The sequence below is a fragment of the Carassius carassius genome, chromosome 2, assembly GCF_963082965.1.
Source record: "Carassius carassius chromosome 2, fCarCar2.1, whole genome shotgun sequence".
Classification (NCBI taxonomy): domain Eukaryota; kingdom Metazoa; phylum Chordata; class Actinopteri; order Cypriniformes; family Cyprinidae; genus Carassius; species Carassius carassius.
Window position 1 is genome coordinate 11,494,177 of NC_081756.1, and position 22,131 is coordinate 11,516,307.

Genomic DNA, 22,131 nt, shown 5'->3' on the forward strand with positions numbered 1-22,131 from the left:
TAAAAAAAAAAAAAAATAATAATAATACTTTTATTCATCAAGGATGCATTAAATTGATCAAAACTGAGAGTTACAAAAGATTTTTATTCTAAGATAAAAAAAAGAAAGAAAAAATCCACAAAAGCAAAAACAGAACTGTTTTCAATATTATTGATGATGTTGATGATAATAATAGTTTACGGTAAATAAATAAAAAATTATTGAGCAGCAAATCTACATATTAGAATAATTTGTGAAAGCTCATGTGATGATGGCTGGAGTAATAGCTGCTGAAACTGGAATAAAACACATTTTAAACTATATATCAAAACGGAAAACAGTTATTTTAAATTGTAATAATAATATTTCACAATATTACTGTCTTATATTTTTGATCAAATAATGCAGCCTTGGTGATCTTAAGAGACTTATTTCAAAAACATTCCAAAATCTTACACATCCCAAACTGCTGTTACAAAAAGTGAGACTTGTGACAATGGAATTTAGAGTAAGGTTTCAAGGTAAATTAAGTTTTTATTATGATATATATTGAATTAGGTTAACATTTTTCTATAATATATCATTATAGAATCAGAAAAGCCATGAAAATCATGTAGCATAATGCAAATCTTCCCAGTATGAAAGGGAGTAGCATAACAGATGTCCACGGATTACCCATGTTCAGGGTTAATGAGGTGTCCATAGTGCTGAACTGCTGCAGCTTTGCTTGCATTAGGCTTCCTCGACCTCGCAGCACTGGCATAGTCTGAGACTTCCTGTCAGATGAGAAGAGTTTTGACACCCAGGGCTCCAGGCTTCTAAACAACACACACAAACAAAGCAATGCTAAACTTAATATCACTGCTTATTTGAAAGCACTGGGGGGTAATGAAATGTAAAAATCTGGCTTTGATAATACGATAGCATGATAGCTGTGGTTCATTTAAATATGAGTGATCTGAATGTGGTTAATTCTAGAATGGAAACATGTTGAGTTGCTTTCAGGCATACCGGCTGATGTTTCGCTTGCCCACATAACGGAACTGGACTATGCAGATCCTACAGACAGAGAAGAATGAAGATTAGCATGCAATATAAAGCCATAAATATCATTTAAACAGAGGGTCATGATTAACATTCTTTTATATTTTCAACCAATTTTCAGGGCCAAAATTCCAGATTAAGACATTTCACACTTTCCACAAGTATGCAGCTGCTTCCAGCTACACAAGCTGGATTTCACATGTTGTCAGAAAGCAATTCATAAAAGCAACACAGCTGTATACTGCATTCTCAGCAACAACATTTTTTAAAATTAATACTTTTGAGCAAATATTCATTAAATAGTTTTGAAGTGAAAGCAAAGACTTTCACATTGTTACATTGTTTTCCATATTTATATATATATATGAAATAAATGCTGTTCTTTTAAACTTTAAACTGTTCGGTCAAACTTTATTTTAAGGTCCAATTCTTGCTATTAATTTTTAACTATGACTTTTGTCTCAATAAACTCCTTATTAGTGCTTATAAATAGTTAGAAAGGTAGTTGTTGGTTTAGGTATGAAGTAATATTAAGGATGTAGAATACAGTCATGCAGGATATGTGCTTTATAAGTACTAATAAACAGCCTATATGCTGGTAATATGCATGCTAATAAGCAACTAGTTAATAGTGAGAATTGGTCCCTATTACTAAAGTGTTACCAACTCTTCTTTTAAAATTGAAAACCTGGAGAAAAAGAATGTTAAGCAGCGAATTTTTTTTCTAAATTGATAAGAAGAAATGCGTATTCAGCATATTAGAATGACTTCTAAAGGATCAGGTGAAACTGAAGACTGGAGAAATGCCTGCTGAAAATGCAGTTTTGCATCACAGCAATTAGGGCTGGGCAGTATGATGGTATATATCGTTACCGTGGAATAAAGTGTCTATCGTTAGAGTTTTTTGCGATATTGTGTATTCCGTGGTATGCAAATATATCTGCGTAACACAGTACTGCTTAATTTGGGACGTCCATGATGTTTAATAAAGGAAACGCGCGCACTGAAAGCCCCTCTTTCAGACAGCTTACGATCGCGAAAACTGATCTCTTTGTGTTTTTTTTATGTCTGAATGGTCAAATACGCACACAGTTATGTCAAAATGCCCGTCGTGCAGAGTATTCACATAAACACAGTCGGTTATGTGTCAAATAAATGTAAACCGTTGTGTATCAGTAAAAGGATCCGTGCTGTTGGTCTTAAAGGGACAGCAGTCTAATTTACCTGCTTCTGTCTGTCATTATTAATGTTAATCACTCACTGCACTTGACTCAATCACTTTTGGATCTTTAATAAGATTCAGTTCAGGTTTGATTGATACAGTGAAGACTGTGCAGTGTTTTATTTATACACTTTATTCAATTTCTGTAATATTTCTTACTACATGTTAAATAAACCTAGCCTGCTCTAGCTGAATAAATGAAAAGTTTATTTCAATGTGTTTGTAATTTGCATTCTTTTTCTTATTTTTAGTAACTATATCAAGATATATATAGTTGTCATGAAATAAAATTTCTCATTCTGTGAAATAAGATTTTGGATATATATCGCGCAACCCTAACAGAAATAAATTATATATATATTTTTTTTAATATTAAAACAGAAAACAAGAATCTTCAATTGTACTAATATTGCACACTATTCCTGTCTTTACTGTATTTTTGATCAAATGAATGCAGCCTTAGTGAGCATAAGAGACTTGTTTCAAAAACAAAAAAAATATTTTAACTGTCCCATTGTGTAGTTACACAAGATTTAGATACACATGAATAATTAGATCAGCACTGGTCAAACAAGTATAACACCTCATGGGAAATTTAATACATCACTCACTCAAGCAGACTGAGGAAGTTCATGATGTCTTGTGGATTGACTTTAGACCAGTAGCCCATCAGAGTGTCTACATGAAGACATTGAGTAACAGAAACAAACGCATTAATGCAATATAGCTCAACTCTTCCTGTTCACAGTGACATTCTCAAATATTTCAGGACACGCAGATAACCGATTCCCACGCTCTTTGACCGATGACCATATTAACCAATTAACAAACAATTTCATGGATTACTGGGATGGATTTCAGGTGTTTTAAATGATTATTATTTTGCTGTACAAATGTCTCTAATGAGAACCTGAAAAGAGAACAATAATAACGTTTGTAGTCTTTGTGAGTGCTATTTTACAGCAAAGGGAAAAAAAAGACATACATTCAGTGGGAATTTCTAAATGTAAAGCATAATTCCAGGTATTCTTTGAGCATTGAAATTCAGAGTTTCTCAATCCTGATTCATATGTCAGGTGTCTCACACATCTGACATCCAATCAAGATTAAGCATCACTCTGCAAATGAGCCGGCAAGCTGGCGTGGGAGTCATCCAAACTGTGTGGTGCTGGGAAAAAAACCAAGAGCAGGGGTGATGCCTGTCATCAGAGTTCAGAGTGCATAAACGGTTCACCCATAGAACTCCAACGAACGTTCAACAGATTTCCACAGAATTTAAACGCCTGTCATTTAAAGCTTAGCAACAGCTGCCAGCCCCAGCTCACAATCTGCCCTGTTCTGCATGTGCAGTATACAGATTTTATTTTATTTTTCTCATTCAAGCAGAGCTGGTAAAATTAAGAATTAGTCAAAATATGCTTTTTATGTGCATTTGAAACAATATGTATTGTATAAAGCACTATGCGAAAATGTGAATAGTGCTTCTATGTCACAATGCTTTGGGGGGTTGTTTATGTGGTTCTTGTCAGTGGTGTCAGACTGGAGACTAGGGCATCGTTTTGGGGCTGTTAGGGTGTGTGGCTGGTTGCCAAATCACTCTGGGTGGTTTCTAGGGCATAAGTTGGTTGCTTGGCTGGTTGCAAAGAAAATTCTTGGTGGTTGCTAGTAGTTTTGAAAAACCTCTAAGCAAAAGTACGAATGATAGTGAAGTTGGAGAAGAGAGCATGTGGGTATACGATTAAAGCTGATCAGAAAGTAACGCTACAATCGTGACTATAATTCTGATGGTGTTTTATGATGATAACAAAAGACTAAAGCATGCTTACCATCTGACAACGTTCTTACAATATGTAGGAAACACAGAAGCAGCCCTCTGATCTCATACTGCCCCAAACGGCCAGTGGTGGGTACATTGCTCATAGTGGAACTTCGCCTGTGTAACTGAGCAGAAGTGCAGGGGAAAAAATTAATAATGATGCATGATTAGTGTGATGCTAAATAAGGTAACCTGCAGTGTTGGGGAAACATGTAACGAAAACCTTTTTTTTTTTTTTTTGCATTACTTGTTGTTGATTAACTGACAAACAATTGCAAACTTATCCTTTCCACGTGTTGGGAAAAATGGGCATATTTAAGGCATGTACACTGTAGGAGTTAGAGAATATGTGAATTTAAAAAAAAAAAAAATTAATTATTGCTTCAATGCTTGCATGCGTTGTCTTCTCTGTTGATGGTGCATGAGAAAAACAACAAAATATAATAATATTATATAAATTCTAGTAAGCAAATTACATAATTTTATACATTATGAACTACTGATCAACAGTTTGGGGTCGGCAAGATGTTTTAATGCTCACCAAGACTCAAACCCTCATAATTTTTATAAGCACTCCAGTCTTCCGTGTCACATGATCTTTCAGAAATCAGTCTTAATTTGCTGATTTGGTGTTCAAGAACTTCAATCACTATTGAAAACCTTTTTAATATTTTCATGAAAATTCTTTGATGAATAAAGTTCAAAACATCAACTTTTTTAAAAAAAAGTGAAATCTTTAACTGTCACTTTAATGCATCCTCAGTAAATAAATATATTATTTTTGGAATGGTAGAGTATATATATCTGAGAAACGTGTTAATTACTACGAAAAGTAACCATGTAATAGACTTCGTTATTTTTTTATATTGAGTAACAATATTGTGACATGTTACTTTAAAAAGTAACGTTTCCCCAACACTGGCCACCAATAGTGAAATCATGGCTGTCTCGGTTTCACCTCATTGACGTCTGAAGTGCCAGGATCTCCATACATGGAGCTTCTGGACTCCCCTTTCCTAACATGTCCATTCTGGGTAATGACACCGGCTGTGAAAAACACAACACAAACACAGACAAATGTACACATACTGTGTGTGTCTGTTACATTTAACGTCTGTCGGCAAAAAACTCTGATACTCACTAGGCTCCTTATCAATGATTGTGCTGCTTCTGCGGCTGTCCACTGACAAATCGTCCCGGTACTAAAGGAGCATGGGAAAACAGGAACAGTGCTTATCCGACTGGTGATCAAGAACTTGCAAGGTTAACATTTACACTAGGCCATGGGATTTAAATGTAGCACTCGCATGTCTTGAGTTACAACAGTGCAAAAGTAAACTGTATCAGTAAATACTGAAACAACTCACACACACCCAAAATAAACACACTGCTGTCAAAAGAAAACGGCTAACACAAACACAATAACTGGTCCATCTGTGAACTCTAAGAAAGCATTTTTTTTTTCTTTTTTTTCCTCGACTGATTCAAATTATGTACAACTAAAAATAATATTATGCAAAATATCTACTTCAAAGGAATCAGATAGACATTTGAAAGTCGAATGAGAGTTGTTTTCAACTCTACAGTCTATATCGGTTAAGATAACAGTGAAATCTCATCTAATGCCTGTTAATATTTTCTAAATGTCTCCGATTTGTCTTATCTTTGTGGACTGACATTTAAGAAGTTTCAATGGTGTTTCAATTGATTAAACAATATGCATTTCATAAAACTTTGATTTCACAAAACGGATGGAGACTGAGTCATTGTAGATCCCAGATATGAGAGAAATGGATGTTTACCATGAGGCCGAGGTCATTTCTGCAGAGTTGCCCCGGGTTGTTCATGTGGCTCAGGTTTTGGTACAGTAGCTCAATGAGTGGCAAGTACAGCAGACAAATGCGGGCCTGCTGGTTCTGTCATCAGATGAATGGAAACAGATGATTATGAAACACTGTAGCAGAAAAAATGGTCAGCAGTCAAAGACCGCAGCTGTTTGTTTTACAGTGTATATTTCATTTATGCTTCCATGATTTTAAATAATGCAGAAATAAACTTTTTTTTTTTTTTGCTACAATGCACAATTCAAAAATATTTGTGTGGTTTTGGCTAAATGGCTGATAATTGATTAACGGTCCAAGTCAAAACAACCTAAGCCTCTATCAGTGTTGTTTCTGTCAACTATAAAAACTATAACAAAGATTTTTTATTTACTCAAAAAGGCTGGAATAAAATGAAATATAAATGATAGATTAAAAAAAAATTACCTTACAAAGCTTAAACAAAAATGGAAATTTTAATTAACTTGAGAACATAAATACATTTAAGTTGAAGTAATAAATACACTTAAATTGAAACTGAAAGACATTTACAATTTCCAATAATAATGAAAATGTCAAAAGCAAATAAAAAATATATATAAAAATAAAACCTTTCAAAATAATAATTCAAAAAATAAATATAAATAATGTTATATAAATAATACTAAAATGAACCCTTTTCTCAAAGATATTTTCTAAATTATACAACAAACAACAAGTCTGTTTACTTGAAGGAACAGCATTTGGAACGACATGAGAAAATGGTCTATAACTAAAAATAACTATTTAAATAAAACCACTAGGCTAAAGACTAAACTTCTAAGATTTTGGAAATATTCCTGGAATGACCAGTCACATACGTTTTTAGAAAATGAACGTCATTCTTGTCATTTTTATGATGGTGCTCATACAGTTAAGCATGTTTCATACAGAATCAGCTAAAAACCAAACCATATTAGCTTCTAATGTTCACTGTCTTCTGGAAACTATCCCATGGTTATCCCAGAGATTCAGGCACCAGTAGTGGCTAAGTCATGTAAAAAACAATTGAGAACAGATCATAAACAGATCACAGATACTTCTCAAGAAATGCGATTTGCAGCAGGAGCTTGAGAGCTATGTCTGTGCCAACGATCTGGAACTTTGATCTAGACTCACTGAATCTGGCATTTGCATAACAGACAGATGTCTGTGTGAGATGAATGCAAACACAATGTGCAGCAGTTATTTACAGTGGTGACAACGATACAGACATAACTGAAGGATTTCTTTGCATTGTTGTCGGCCACCCTCCTTGATAAAAGGTAAAATGCAAATAACACACATTTCAGTAACATCAACCTGCTTATGCATTGGGGTCATCTCAAATAAACTCCTGCATCCCTGTGCATGTTGTACAGAAAAGTGTAACTGCACTTATTTGTGCTGCTTTGTATTTATTAATATATTAATACAATATACTTGATAAATATCTAAATTTAATCTGGTATTTCATTACTTGACATGGTATTTGAATAAAAAAAAACATTTTCAGAAGCCTATGTGAGATACCATGATGTGTTAGATACAACTCCAATTCCATTTTTTTAATCCAAGTCCATCTGATTTTTTTTTTTTAAAGTGTTGCTTGTTTTTTTTGCTGCTAGACAAAATAAGCAAATTTGTTGGCTTAGAAAATAATAGCACACCTCTCTTCAAAGAGCGGCATGATTTGAGCAGTCGTTAATGTCTGTCATCTGTCATACGTGTGGGTTAAAGGTACACTACACCACACATTGAAAAATCTCTCATCATGTATTCACCCAGAAGTGTCTTCTGTGGAACAAACTCAATGTTTTCTTTTCTCTTTTTCTAAACCATTGCTTCTGGCCAACTGTCATACAAGTTCACACTCGACATAAACGTCCCAAGCATCACTTCCCGGGAGTTTAACAATGAGTTCATGCCATGCTTCACAATGTTCTGAATGAAGAAATGTTTCAAAAAAACTTTAAGTTAATAGAATTTCCACACATATCTATTGTTTCGCTTCAGTTTCATCAACTGGAGTTGCATGGATTATCGTTTGTTATTTGCATGGTTGTTGTTGAATTACATGGATTAATAGTTTTTTTAGAATGATGATTTTTAATTTTTTCAGTTTTTTGTCGTGCTTCTCCATTCATCAGGGCTGCGACTCTGTAATTGGATACTATTATGCATGTCTCGTGTTTATAAGAGCAAAACAATCTGATTGGCCAGTAATGCTAGCTTGGTTGAGAGTGAAAGCTGCTCCTCTCATATGGTAGGCGAACGTGTTTACTCGAAAGTGATATCAATCAACAAGATTAAAAAAAATAAAAATGTAGGATTATTTTTCTGGAAATCCAGCACAGTGCCAGAGAACTTTAAGTCCTGAATGCTATTAGTAAACAATACTAATTATGACTCATGGAGACTAACATTAACATTATTAACATGACAGTTATGTAAAGTTGCACACGCAAAACCGCAATCTGTCTTCTGCGAACAAAGGTTGATGACACCTGTCTATTCAGCAGCAGCAGGGACGGGAATTGTCCGGTCCTTACTAAAACAATACAAAAGTTTATGAAATTATTTAACACCTTAAAAGCATTGTATCTGTCGTCCATGGCATGTTTGATCATGAGGTTCTTGAGTGCAGCCACAGCCAGTTGTCTGATCTCTGGGCAGCCCTGGAGTCCATCGGCAACCTCTCGCAGCAGCAGACCCACCAGGAAATGATTTTTGCAATAATCCTCTGTCAGGCTGTACTCCAAACTCTGATCTGAAACACATGATTTCAGGGTCAGCAATGTTCCACACTAGTATTATTTCTTTTTTCATTATATTTTATAGGATTATGTAGTATTATTGTAATATGTGTGGCCTTTTATTAAAAATTAAGTAGCAACACCTTTATTTCATGCATCCTCAAGACGCAATACTTTTAAAGATGCATATATGCAAATGGTGCTTAACATAAAGGTGTAACAGGTAACACTATCTGTGATAGTGAAAAGCACCCAGATGAAAAGACAGTGTCTAGGGTTTGATGGCTGACAACTTTTAAGTGCTTTTGGAAAGCATTCCAGACATCAAACATCAACAGAAACAGAAACCAGAGTGACAGAAAAATCCTGTGCTTAAAGTGAAAGCATTTTTTTTTAAAAGGGCAAAGTTTTGATGACAATATTCATCCTCTAATGACAAGTAGCTGTTCACGTACAATTGAAAATTCTGTCCCTTTTGACTCTTAAGTTGCTTTAGACATGCATGCTGTTATTGATTCCGTGGAACACAGAAGGAGAATGTTTGAAGAATCTTAAACACAGTGACAAGTGGGTCAGAGAACAAACCATTCTTTTGAGCAGGTTCGTTTTCAAATAGGACTAAAGGAATTCAATTCACTGATTTCGTGATTTAGCTTCAGAAAAGGAGAAGATTTTAAGTCTGTTCCTCACAAAGATGACAGAAAACATTTGTTTTAAACTGTAATAATATTTCGCAATATTACAGTTTTTACTGTATCTACAATCAAATAAAAGCAACATTGGTGAGCATGAGACTTCTATGGAAATCCTTACATTATTGAATGGTAGTGTTTGTCTACAGCGTCAGTTTTGGAGATTTAGTCACTGTGAATCCTTAATGAATTGAAAAATGCTACTTACAATATATATAAGCAATTCGGTTTTCAAAAAAATGAGTAAAGGTGAGTAAATGATGAAATGTTTTTTTTTTTTTTGCCGAACAATCCCTTTAAGATCTTTTATATTCCCTATATTCTGAATTGAAAACAGAACAGCCACATTTCCTCAAATTTTCCTAAAACAATAGTAATAAAAACCAGATTACAGCAAGTGCACACAAGATGTTTCTGCACTCATTCTGCATGTGTAGTATTACCAAGTTAAAAAGGGCAAGTGCAGAGAGTACAAGACAGACAAATAAAGGAACATTTCATTAAAGCAACAAACATCTCAGGTAGCATGATAACCCTGCCCTTTTAATTCCTGTGGTGTAAAAGCATCCCAAAAATCCTGTCACATGACACATTTAGTCATTGAAGTTCATCAGAGCAAAGCAAATATGTTACGCAAAGGCCTCAACCTGAAGTATCAAATGCAGTTAGACAGTGATTGATGAATGATGCAGGAGCACAGCAAGGCAATTAGTGGTGTTATAAGAACGATAATCTGGTGACTGGAAGTGCGTTTGCGTCGGCAATGATCGGCATCACCTACCTACGACACCAAAACGCTCCGCCGCATACGAAATAAAATCTGAAATAATAAATAAAGGAAGCAATCATACAGGATTGCTATTATCAGTGGTGGAAGTGAAGCTGTGAGGGTGTGTGGCTGTGTTTGAAACGGAATAGTGCTCACTAATGAATACTGCACACAGTATATACTACATACTTCCTTTCATTTGTTTCTTTATTTATTTTGAAATGGATTTTAAATGGTTAATTATGCATTTCGTAATGACAAACATTTCAAAGAACAGTATGCTACATTGTTGCACATTTAATTCAGCGAATTAAATTTTATATTTTAAAAGAAATTAATGCTTTTATTTAGTAAGGATGCATTAAATTGATAAAAAGTGAGAGTAAAAACATTTATAATGTTGCTAAAGATTTCGATTTTAAATAAATGCTGTTCATTTGAGCCTTCTGTACATCATAGAATCCTGGCACATTGTATAATGATTTCCACAAAAAAAATATAACCAAAAAACGATTTACAACATTGATTACAACATTTAGAGCAGAAAATCAACATATTAGAATGATGACTGGAAGACTGGAGTAATGATGCTGAAAATTCATCACAGGACTAAATTACAATATATATTTTTTACAATTTTAAAGTAGCTATTTTCTAATAATATTTCACAATATCACTGTACTGTCTTCCTGTAGTTTTAATCACCTTTTGAAAGGGGTGTATAATCTAAATATGTTTGTGTGTTTGTTTCTTTGTGTGAATATTTATATTAGTTTCATAAACTACAGGAAAACCACAGTTAATATAATATTTTTCCTTCATGTCTTTTGACTACATCAAAGCCAAATGCAATCATCACTGACTGATCAAAGATACGCATCAGTTGTGAAAAGTTTATCTTTTGTGGTTTGTGCCACTAGAAACTAGGCATGACAAAGTGTCAGAACTCGTCACTCTGACACCTGCAGCATTTCTCCCGCTGAAAATGAACTGGGAACTGCTGGAAATTCAGCTTTGCCATCACAGGAATCAATTAAAGTGAAAGTGAAAAGTGACGAAAGTGACGTGACATTCAGCCAAGTATGGTGACCCATACTCAGAATTCGTGCTCTGCATTTAACCCATCCGAAGTGCACACACACAGAGCAGTGAACACACACACACACACTGTGAACACACACCCAGAGCAGTGGGCAGCCATTTATGCTGCGGCGCCCGGGGAGCAGTTGGGGGTTCGATGCCTTGCTCAAGGGAACCTAAGTCGTGGTATTGAAGGTGGAGAGAGAACTGTACATGCACTACCCCCACCCACAATTCCTGCCGGCCCGGGACTCGAACTCACAACCTTTCGATTGGGAGTCCGACTCTCTAACCATTAGGCCACGACTCCCTCCCAAATTATACTTTAAAATATATTAACATGGGTTATGTCACAATATTACCATTTACAGTATTTCTAATCTAATAAATCCTGCCTTGCTGAGCATTCAAAAACATAAAAAAAACCCTTACTGATCCCCAACTTTGGAAAGGAAATGTACACACTGTGCAAAGTACACATAATTTATACTGCACATATGAGTAGTCTGGAAGAATGCTAATCCCGAGGTCATATTGTCTGACCTTCATTTGAACTCTGCTTATGGTGAGACACACTGGAATAGTTATCCATGCTGATTGACTGAAGGTTTTAGTAAAAGGAGAGCGTTTTATTTATTTTTTTATAAATGGTGAAACTGATAAACTCATGAAAGCCATTACATGTTACATGTGTTATAACTGTACTTGCTAAATTCAGTGTTTAGGGGAAACTTTTAGGGCAAAATATTCAGATTCATGCTAAAATTATATATTAAGTTTAAGTGCCATCACGTGACATTTAAATCCTTGTGTGGCTAGTTTTCAGGTTCAAGTTACATGACATAATGAATGGAGCTGCTAGCAGATCTTAAAGTGGCGAAGTTGTTAAAGGGGGATGGAGGGGAGGATAGGGGCAAGGAAAGTCATGGCAAGGTGGGTGGAGGGTGGAGAGACCTACCTTGAACTCGCTGCAACTTGGTTCGGCCGAAAGCCATGGGCAGGTTTAGAGGAATGTAGTGCTCGTGGTTGCACACCGTCATAAGGAAATCAAACTTCATCTCTGTAAGTGCCTGCAAACATTGCATAAAAAAAAAAAGATGAGTGCGATGCTGGAGAAGCTGGTTTATCTCAACAGTGTTTTTGTACAAGTTCTGACAAGCTGTTTTAACTCACATCCGATTTCAGCAACACTTGTTATTAACCAAAGTTCATTTTTAAAGTACAGTAAGCAGGTTTGAGACAGATGACCGAAAAGAGCGAGAAGGTGAATAATAGTACAGCAGTTTAGATTAATAATGGGGAGCAAGTCCTTCAAGACATAACACTGATATTACACTGAATACTACAATAAATAGTTTTCAGTTCTACAAGTGAATTTAGGCATTACAACAACAATGTGCATTATGAAGAAGTGATGTTTTGATGTTTTGAGATTTGAAGATTACATGTACTTCAATTTAAGGTCAGCAAAAATTATCTAAATGTAAGCATACGTAGAAACAAGCGTGCAGAATTTAATATTCAATACCAAGTGATATTGACATAAAAGACTAAGATAGAAATGCTATATTGTAAATCCCTGACAATTCTTGTGATTAATAACCCTAATATTTACAGTGTTTAATTGACATTGATAACTATAATACCAACCCTCTACGCACACCTTGACAGTATAATCGCCATTGGCTAGTAAATTTTGCAGTTTACCCGCCAGACTGATATACTATTTTACACACACACACACACACACATATATATGACTCCAATCAGCTTATTTTTGTAAAATGGCACAGCTTCTTAAATCTTAGCTTCTTAATCAGTCAGTCAAGCATGGCTTATCTTCTGGTCGTTCTAAAAAGCTGAATAATTCTAAATGAACTCCATTATTTTAACAGGAAAATACAACAAAGAATATAGTTTACATATAGCATGTCGATTCAGCGTGGTGCATGTGTGAGAAACAGCGCTATCAGTAAAGCGACGGCGAGTCGTGTGCCATCACACAGAGTTTACAGTTCGGCAAATACAGTTGTACTGTGCGTCCATTGAGATGTATAGAAAAGTACAGATCGCTTTGTGGACAGAGAACTCTGAAGCGCTCAGTCAGTGTTCAGCGAGTGAAAATGTGAACACACACACTGGCGAGTAAAATCTAAGAATTTATTAGCCAATGGCTAACGATAGACATCATTTAGTCGCATAGAGTAAAATTTAGAGTGCGAGTGTTTTACTCACAATGTAGAGGGTAGAATACACATGCTTTCCAAAAAAAAAATAATAATAAATAAATAAAATAATCAACCATTTTCTGAAATTCATAAAATTCAAACAATCGTGGGCAAAAAAACAACAACAACAAAAAAACAACTCAAACAAACTGCTTCAGAAAATCTGGTTTTGTGAAAAGCACTACAATAAATTAATTTAACAGTTTTCAAATCTAGATTTTGTATACACAAATATACTTCAGTGTTAATTTATTGTTTAGCATAATTTCCACTGAAACATGAGGTTTAATTAGATATTCATTACTATTAAAAATACATATTTTGCACCCTTTCAAAGCATGTGTTTATTTCTCGACAGGCTGTGACACATAGAATTTGCAAGAAAAAATGAGTCATGCATTATGTTATGATAGGATAATCCACAATAAAACTATCAACATCACAGAAGATGAGAACAGAGAAGCTATTCAACATTCCTCTATGAGTCACACCAACTATCTGGATGTCTGTCTGTCTGGACTCCTCAAAATGGTTGTGACGGTGAGGAAATTTTCCACCCGTTAATTGGCGCGTGACAACACTGATAATACCGGTATCACCATGGGGGTGGGGGCGTTTCCTCTTTTCCTTTGCTTTTAAATAGCTTGTGAAAGCGTAGTACGCATTTTACTTTCACTTATGAATTAGCGGTAGTTTGACGCCAATTGCTTGAATGCAACAACAAAATACTGGTGCTTCTCAATGAATTTAAAATGTTGTGTCAAGTCAAGTCAAGTCACCTTTATTTATATAGCGCTTTAAACAAAATACATTGCGTCAAAGCAACTGAACAAAATTCATTAGGAAAACAGTGTGTCAATAATGCAAAATGACAGTAAAAAAAAAAAAAAAAAAAGTTAGTTTATTCAGTAATTCAACTCAAACTGTGAAACTCGTGTATTAAATAAATTCAATTTACACAGACTGAATTAGTCTAAGTCGTTGGTTCTTTTAACTGTGATGATTTAGGCTCACATTTAACAAAAACCCACCAATTTACTATCTCAACAAACTACAATACTTCATAAGACCAATAAAATAAAATAAAAAAAATTGTGAATTGTTGGCCTTCTGGAAAGTATGTTAATTTACTGTACATGTACTCAATACTTGGTAGGGGCTCCTTTTGCTTTAATTATTGCCTCAGTCCAGCCTGGCATGGAGGTGATCAGTTTGTTGCTCTACTGAGGTGGTATGGAAGCCCAGGTTTTTTGAAAGTGGCCTTCAGTTCATCTGCATTGTTTGGTCTCTTGTTTCTAATTTTCCTCTTGACAATAGCCCATAGAATGTCTCTTGGGTTCAGGTCTGGTGAGTTTGCTGGTCAGTCAAGCACACCAACACCATGGTCATTTAACAAACCTTTGGTGCTTTTGGCAGTGTGGGCAGGTGCCAAACCCGGCTGGAGAATGAAATCAACAACTTCAAAAAGCTGGTCAGCAGAAGGAAGCATGAAGTGCTCCAAAATTTCTTGGTAAAACGGTGGAGTGACTTTGGTTTTCAAAAAACACAATGGACCAACACCAGCAGATGACATTACACCCCAAATCATCACAGACTGTGGAAACTTAACACTGGACTGAGAGACCATTTTGAAGGCTGTTCGTTGTGTTGATTAGCTGATTGGCATGTCACCATTTTCTGATTTGTCGAGTTTCACAATTTGAGTTGAATTACTGAAACATAATGAACTTTTTCACGACATTCTAATTCACTGAGATGCACCTGTACAACATCAAACTCAATTTAGCCTATGTATAAAACTATGTAAAAAATAATAATAATACACCATGCTATAGGGCAGGCAATGCCTAATATATAATAAAAAATAACTTACATAAAGTTTAAATAGGTATACAAAACTGAAAATAAGTGAACATGTATAATATATAACCAAATAAATAACAAACATAGAACGTTTATTAGCAAAACGAATAAGAAAGCTTGGAGGCATGGCATACACCTTGATGTCAAATAAAATAAATAAATTACACGGAAAACAATGTGGAACCAATCTAATAATAAACTAATGTTTAAATAAAAATCCAAAATGACCTTAGATAAACGGCAAAAGTCAACAGGCTTTTTAAAATCCAAAATATTCGTTTCGCATTTCATTTTGAAACTAAATCATCCGTCATCGTCTTGTCTGTCTCTCCTCACTCTTCTTGTCAGTCAGCTTGACTCACTCTCTGCACTAGATAAATGAAATCTGATCTGTGATGTGACTGTCATTTGTCACACTGCATTGAGAAGCTGCGTTCAGTTTTTAATACTAGTGTCTGTTCTTTTGCTGAACTAAATCTTTTTTATTACTATAAAAAAAAAAATGACAGTGGAGGTCAGTGCCGCGGTGGGCAAGTGATGTAACCAGTGTGGCGGCTTAACAACGGCATCACCGTTAGCACCGTCCATCACGGCAAGCCTACTTCTCAGTGAAGTATTAGTATATTAAATAAGTTAAATATTGTTCAGATGAATTAAAAACAGTTTTATATTTATTTTATATATTTATTCAATTTGATATGGCTGAGTTGTGTGAACAAAAGTAAAATCATTGTTTTTACAGCAGGATTTAATTATGACTAGGGATGTCAAAATTAGCTTAACACAGATGATTCTTTTTAATTGTTCAAAAAACGTGTCAAAAATATTTAACGCCATTAACGCAGGGGCTGAGCTAGGGTTGACCATCCCACTCACAACTGCTACCTCTGTCTCTGGGCCCTATTTTAACGTTCCAAACACAAAGTGTAAAGCGCACGGCGCAGATGAAGTCAGGGCTTGTCCAAATCCACTTTTGCTATTTTAACGACAGAAAAACGGTTGGCGTGCCCGGGCGCATGGTCTTAACGGGTTGACCCTATTCTCTTAATGAGTAATGGGTGTTTTTTGGGCGTAACGTGCAATAAACCAATCAGAGTCTCATCTTCCATTCCCTTTAAGAGTCAGTTGCACTCGTGCCATGATGGATTTGCTATTTACACGGCAGAATTTGGCAAGCGCAAAGACAGAACACGTCTCCAAGATGAAACGGAGTGCGAGCAAATAGATAATAGCCTAAAAGCCTAATTCTGATACATGCGATGACTATCCATTATGACATGTAGGCATTTATATATATTATGCATTGCAATCCTAAAATTTTTAATATTTGGCATGTTTGTGTGCTGCTGTGCATCCCTGTGTTTAATAAGCAGCGTGTACGCTCTTTAAATAAGAAGGAAAAAACACTGAGTCAGACTTTAGACCAGGTTTGAGCTGGTCTATGGCATTCGAAAATGCGACAAATGAGCCAGACTGAAACTAGCAAACACACTTGTGCTGCACCCTGCGTCGCATTGCGCCAGGTGTATTATAGGGCCCTCTGTATTTATTTTGACACAGAACATCTTTATGGCCACATCAATCTAGAGACTTTTCATACGCACACTCCAATTTCACGTCAGTGTCATGCGCTAGATGAGCAAGTGTGGAAGTGGTACAGGTGACAAGCAAACTTATGTCAGTAAAAATAATTTTCAAACATTATATTGTGCTCATAGCACTTGCTCTTCAGTAGCAAGCACAAATGCAGCAGGCTGTAGTCTTATACATTTAATATTAAAGTTATGTCATGAAGCTATCAAAAAAGTTATTAAAGTTGCTTTAAAACTGTGCATGCATGTAATTATTTGTTATATATGAGTCACATTTAAGAGCATTTCTCAGTGGTTTTCAAAACTGTCCTGGAGCAGCCCAGCTGTCTCCTCATTTAACACAATGATTCAACCGGTCACCATTAGTAGACTTTAGACATTTGACCTGAAGTGGGTCTGAAAAGATAAAGAGTTTTGAGAAAATACGATGTGTGCCAGAAATGTTCAGCAGCAGCATTTTTTAAAGTAATAGCAGCCGAAATAACCTAATAACCCAGCTGCTGAGATGTCTGTTCATAAAATCAGAGTTTTAAGGATTCATCTATATTTAATATAGAATTTAGTCTTTGATAACTTTATTCAATTTCTGTATATTTCCTACTAGCTGAAGGGCACAGGTTGCAAAATATGACATTTGTGAGAATTAAGTTAACTTAAATTAGAATTTTTACATTTTATGTAAATGTTTATTAAATGTAAATATTTACAGACCTCAATTATACAGTAGTGTTGAATGGCTATAGTCAATGGTTAGTTTTTTAAGGGATAGTTTTTTAATATAACTCCAATTGGATTTATCTGAAAGTAGTAGGTCACATACACCTAAAGTAGGATGGCTTGAGGGTAAATTATGGGGTAATTTTTATTTTTGGGTGAACCATCCTATTAGGGTATTGGGGAAGAAAAAACTATTTCCTAGAGATATCGGTTTCTACATTAATTTGAAAATAGAATGTAAAATTGTACAATTTTACATTGCAGTATAAAAGTATATTTAAAAACTTTAATGCTAGGTGGGATTAATTGCGATTAATCTCCGATAAAATTGATTAATTGTTTTTTTTAATCGATTGACACCACTAATTATGACACTAATGTTACCTTGAAGACCACCAGGTTGATTTGATGCAAAAAAAACAAACAAACAATAAAACATTTAGTCATTTACCAATTAATATTATCAACCCACTAAATAAATGTAAGTAGCATTGCTTTGACCATGTAATGTACATTGAATTATTTTGCCTACCTTTGGATCTTTCAGGCCGAAGCCACACATGTAGTCATTTATCAAACTGAAAGCAAATCCTCGGTTCATGAACGTAAGGCAGCGCTGTGAAGGGGGAGAGTTTCAGTCAGAACAATGTAATGCCTTAAAATGAGGTCATGTGAATAATAAATAAATAAAAATTCTATAATAAAAAAAGAGGCACAATAAAACTTTACACATATTATATATGAACAATCAAAAGTGTTTGGTTAAACTCTAGAGCCAGGGACAGATAAAAATTCTATAATAAAAATAGAGGCACAATAAAACTTTACACATATTATATATAAACAATCAAACGTGTTTGGTTAAACTCTAGAGCCAGGGACAGTTAGGAGAAAGAGATGCATGTTTAACTTTGGTTCAAAAATTTATTCCTGTGATGAATTTTCAGCTGCCATTTACTCCAGTCTTCAGTGTCACATGATCCTCCAGGAATCATTTTAATATGCTGATTTGCTGCTCTGGAGGCATCTCTTATAATCATCAATGTTGAAAACAATTGTGTTGTTTACCTCATTGTGGCATTAAAGAGTTAAGCCTGACCTTAAATAATAAGCCTGATCATACTAAATACTACAGCTCTAGGCCTGACCTTGATGAAGCAGGCCAGGCTAAAGTTGACGCAGCGGGCCTCCTCTGGGATGTCCACGTAGCGCATAGTGATGTGAGGCATGATTGACAACAGCAGGGACTGCAGTGCTTGGTGGAATGATTCTGGAAACCTCTGGGCTCGTGGCATCTGCAGGAAATGAACAGTAGAGGCGGTTTCACATTCTTAACTGTCACATAGAGTCATTTGTAAGTAAAGTAGGATTTTATCTGTTGTGATTTCAGCTGTTAATGCCCCTATATATTCTAACCCTATGCAAGTCCAATTTTAACAACTATTTTCTTGAGTGTCATGCAATCTACGTATTGTGCTGAAGGCATGTTTGAACAACAGACTTTACAACCAGCCTTTAAATGACATACATAAGTCATGATTTCAGTTATGCAAATAGCATCCAATAGCATGTCAATAAGATCTATACAGGTTTGAAATGGCCTGACAAAGTTGAAACTGTTAAACACACACTGTACATGCAAAAGACAACTCTGTGTCAACAGTAGAGTACAGCGCAGCTCGTGTTCCTTGTTTTGGAGTTTGAAGGGTGTTCCTTCACAGATACCTTGATCATGCAAACTTTTTAGAATGAGGAAGTTAACCACATTCTATGTACAAATGCCAAAAGTGGAAAACAACATCCTGCTCGACAGCCCAGGATTATTTACATCCAGCTACTTTTTATTGTGTTTGACTAAGGATGATGACTAAGAAAAGGAAGTGGAAAGTAAAGCCCTATACACTCCTCTAAGATAACAAATGGCTGTTAATTGCTATTAAATTTCTTTGATAGTACTTTAAAGGGACAATAAGTAACTTTTTAGGTATTTTATTATCTAAATTCAATATTTTTATTCATAAATATGCCCTTAATGGTGTACAAATACCTATGCCAATGTTTAAACTTATCCTCGTAAATGAAGAATTTATTATCTTTATATACATGGGACGGGTAGGTCGACGGAGGATTCCATGTAGTTCCGCCATCTTGCAAAACTATAATAGCAGAGAGGGACAAAAAGTACTAAGCCAACGCGTTTCCACAACGCGTTTTCGGTAAGAGCCAGAAAAGCAGGTGCAGAGCAGTGTGAGGCGCTTGAAACTGCACCGGCAAGTTTAAAAGTCTGGATTGCATTCTTATTATGGACCATACATATGCCGCGCCACAGGAGAAGAAAACATCGTCGCCAAAACGAAGTGCTATTAGAAGACATCCTGTCAAAGCTTTTTGGTACATATCGCCTACCTTTATCTTTAGGTCACGTCACAAAACCATTCAAGCTGGCGGTTATCAAGCCTCTTATTAAGAAACCAAAACTAGATCCTAGTGTACTGGCAAATTATAGGCCTATTTCAAATCTTCCATTTATGTCTAAAATTTTAGAAAAAGTTGTGTCTGCTCAATTGAGCACCTTCCTGCATAAAAATTATCTGTATGAAGAATTTCAGTCAGGTTTTAGGCCCCACCATAGCACAGAAACTGCACTTGTTAAAATTACAAATGACCTGCTTCTTGCGTCAGATCAAGGCTGCATCTCATTTCTAGTTTTACTTGATCTTAGTGCTGCGTTCGACACCATAGATCATGACATACTCCTAGATCGATTACAAAACTATACAGGTATTCAAGGGCAGGCTCTAAGATGGTTTAGATCCTACCTGTCCGATCGCTACCATTTTGTTTACTTAAATTGGGTGTCATCTCATTTATCATCAGTAAAATATGGAGTGCCACAAGGATCCGTCCTAGGCCCCCTTCTATTTTCAATATACATGTTGCCCCTTGGTAATATTATTAGAAAATATGGAATTAGCTTCCACTGTTATGCTGATGATACTCAGCTATATATCTCAACGAGACCAGATGAAACTTCCCAATTATCTAAGCTAACAGAGTGTGTTAAACATGTAAAAGATTGGATGACATAATTTTCTCCAATTAAATTCGGATAAGACAGAGATATTAATTATTGGACCAAAAAACACCACACAGAATCTTGTAGATTACAATCTGCAACTAGACGGATGTACTGTTACTTCCTCTACAGTCAGAAATCTGGGTGTTATATTGGACAGCAATTTGTCTTTTGAAAATCATATTTCCAATGTTACAAAAACTGCATTCTTCCATCTTAGAAACATTGCCAAGCTACGAAACATGTTATCTGTTTCTGATGCAGAAAAGCTAGTTCATGCTTTCATGACCTATAGACTGGACTATTGTAATGCACTTCTAGGTGGTTGTCCTGCTTCGTCAATAAACAAGCTACAGGTAGTCCAAAATGCAGCAGCTAGAGTCCTTACCAGGTCAAGAAAATATGATCATATTACCCCAATTTTACAGTCTCTGCACTGGCTACCTATTAAGTTCTGTATCAGTTACAAATTATCATTACTTACCTACAAGGCCCTAAATGGTTTAGCTGCTGCGTACCTAACTAGCCTTCTACCACGTTACAACCCATCACGCACCATAAGGTCACAAAACGCTGGACTTTTGGTAGTTCCTAGGATAGCAAAGTCCACTAAAGGAGGTAGAGCTTTTTCACATTTGGCTCCCAAACTCTGGAATAGCCTTCCTGATAATGTTCGGGGTTCAGACACACTCTCTCTGTTTAAATCTAGATTAAAAACGCATCTCTTTCGCCAAGCATTCGAATAATGTATCTCTTAAATTGTGAGTGTAGTTGCATCTGCATTTTTATTCTTTAGCTTGGGTTAAACTAATTTTACTTTGTTGGATCAGCAGCTATGCTAATGATGTCTCTATTTTGTTTCTATGTTTTGAGGATTTACACAAGCTCCAGTCTGGATCCAGAACACCTGAGAGGAGATGATGCTGACCCTCAGAGGACCCCAGATGATCCTAACCTTGAATCAACAAACAAAACTAACAATTATTGCTACATGTGTGACTGCATCATATAATTACTATTAATTAATAATATTGATAGTTCATCATCTAGCTGACTACGTCTTGTATTATTATTATTATTTTTATTTTTCTAAAATCCTGTCAAACGTGCACAAACTACTAGCTACTACTAAATATTGTAGAAACATAATTTTCTGTAAAGTTGCTTTGTAACGATTTGTATTGTAAAAAGCGCTATATAAATAAACTTGAATTGAATTGAATACCGTAGATGCAACGCGCATTTGAAAAAGCGAGGCGCTGGAGAGCAAAATCAGTTTGAATGCAAAATACAATTTCACCACTAGATGGGAGTAATTCCTACTTACAGTCCCTTTAAAGTGTAAAGTATGTCAACAGGTTATACTAACTTTCATTCTGTTACCATCCTGGAGGTATTGTGCCATTGACTTTGCGATGGTCTCAAAGAAGAACCAGGAATACTGTAATATAAGACAAAA

General features: G+C 35.5%; 1 protein-coding gene across 2 annotated transcripts in view; it reads right to left on the reverse strand.

Moving 5' to 3' along the window:
* Window positions 1–22,131, reverse strand: part of LOC132102753 (dedicator of cytokinesis protein 11-like) — a 74,277-nt gene that overhangs the window by 25,711 nt on the left and 26,435 nt on the right. Inside the window, exons 27-39 of one of the 2 annotated variants that reach the window (XM_059507396.1) lie at window positions 22,042–22,113; window positions 18,745–18,891; window positions 18,129–18,212; window positions 12,155–12,266; window positions 10,129–10,167; window positions 8,488–8,669; window positions 5,864–5,977; window positions 5,203–5,263; window positions 5,020–5,108; window positions 4,072–4,186; window positions 2,857–2,923; window positions 991–1,038; window positions 655–797 (exon numbers count right to left, since the gene is read on the reverse strand). In XM_059507396.1, coding sequence (XP_059363379.1) covers window positions 655–797; window positions 991–1,038; window positions 2,857–2,923; window positions 4,072–4,186; window positions 5,020–5,108; window positions 5,203–5,263; window positions 5,864–5,977; window positions 8,488–8,669; window positions 10,129–10,167; window positions 12,155–12,266; window positions 18,129–18,212; window positions 18,745–18,891; window positions 22,042–22,113 — 1,273 coding nt within the window. The remainder of the gene's footprint in view (window positions 1–654; window positions 798–990; window positions 1,039–2,856; window positions 2,924–4,071; window positions 4,187–5,019; window positions 5,109–5,202; window positions 5,264–5,863; window positions 5,978–8,487; window positions 8,670–10,128; window positions 10,168–12,154; window positions 12,267–18,128; window positions 18,213–18,744; window positions 18,892–22,041; window positions 22,114–22,131) is intronic. The other variant, XM_059507403.1, reaches the window with a different exon arrangement.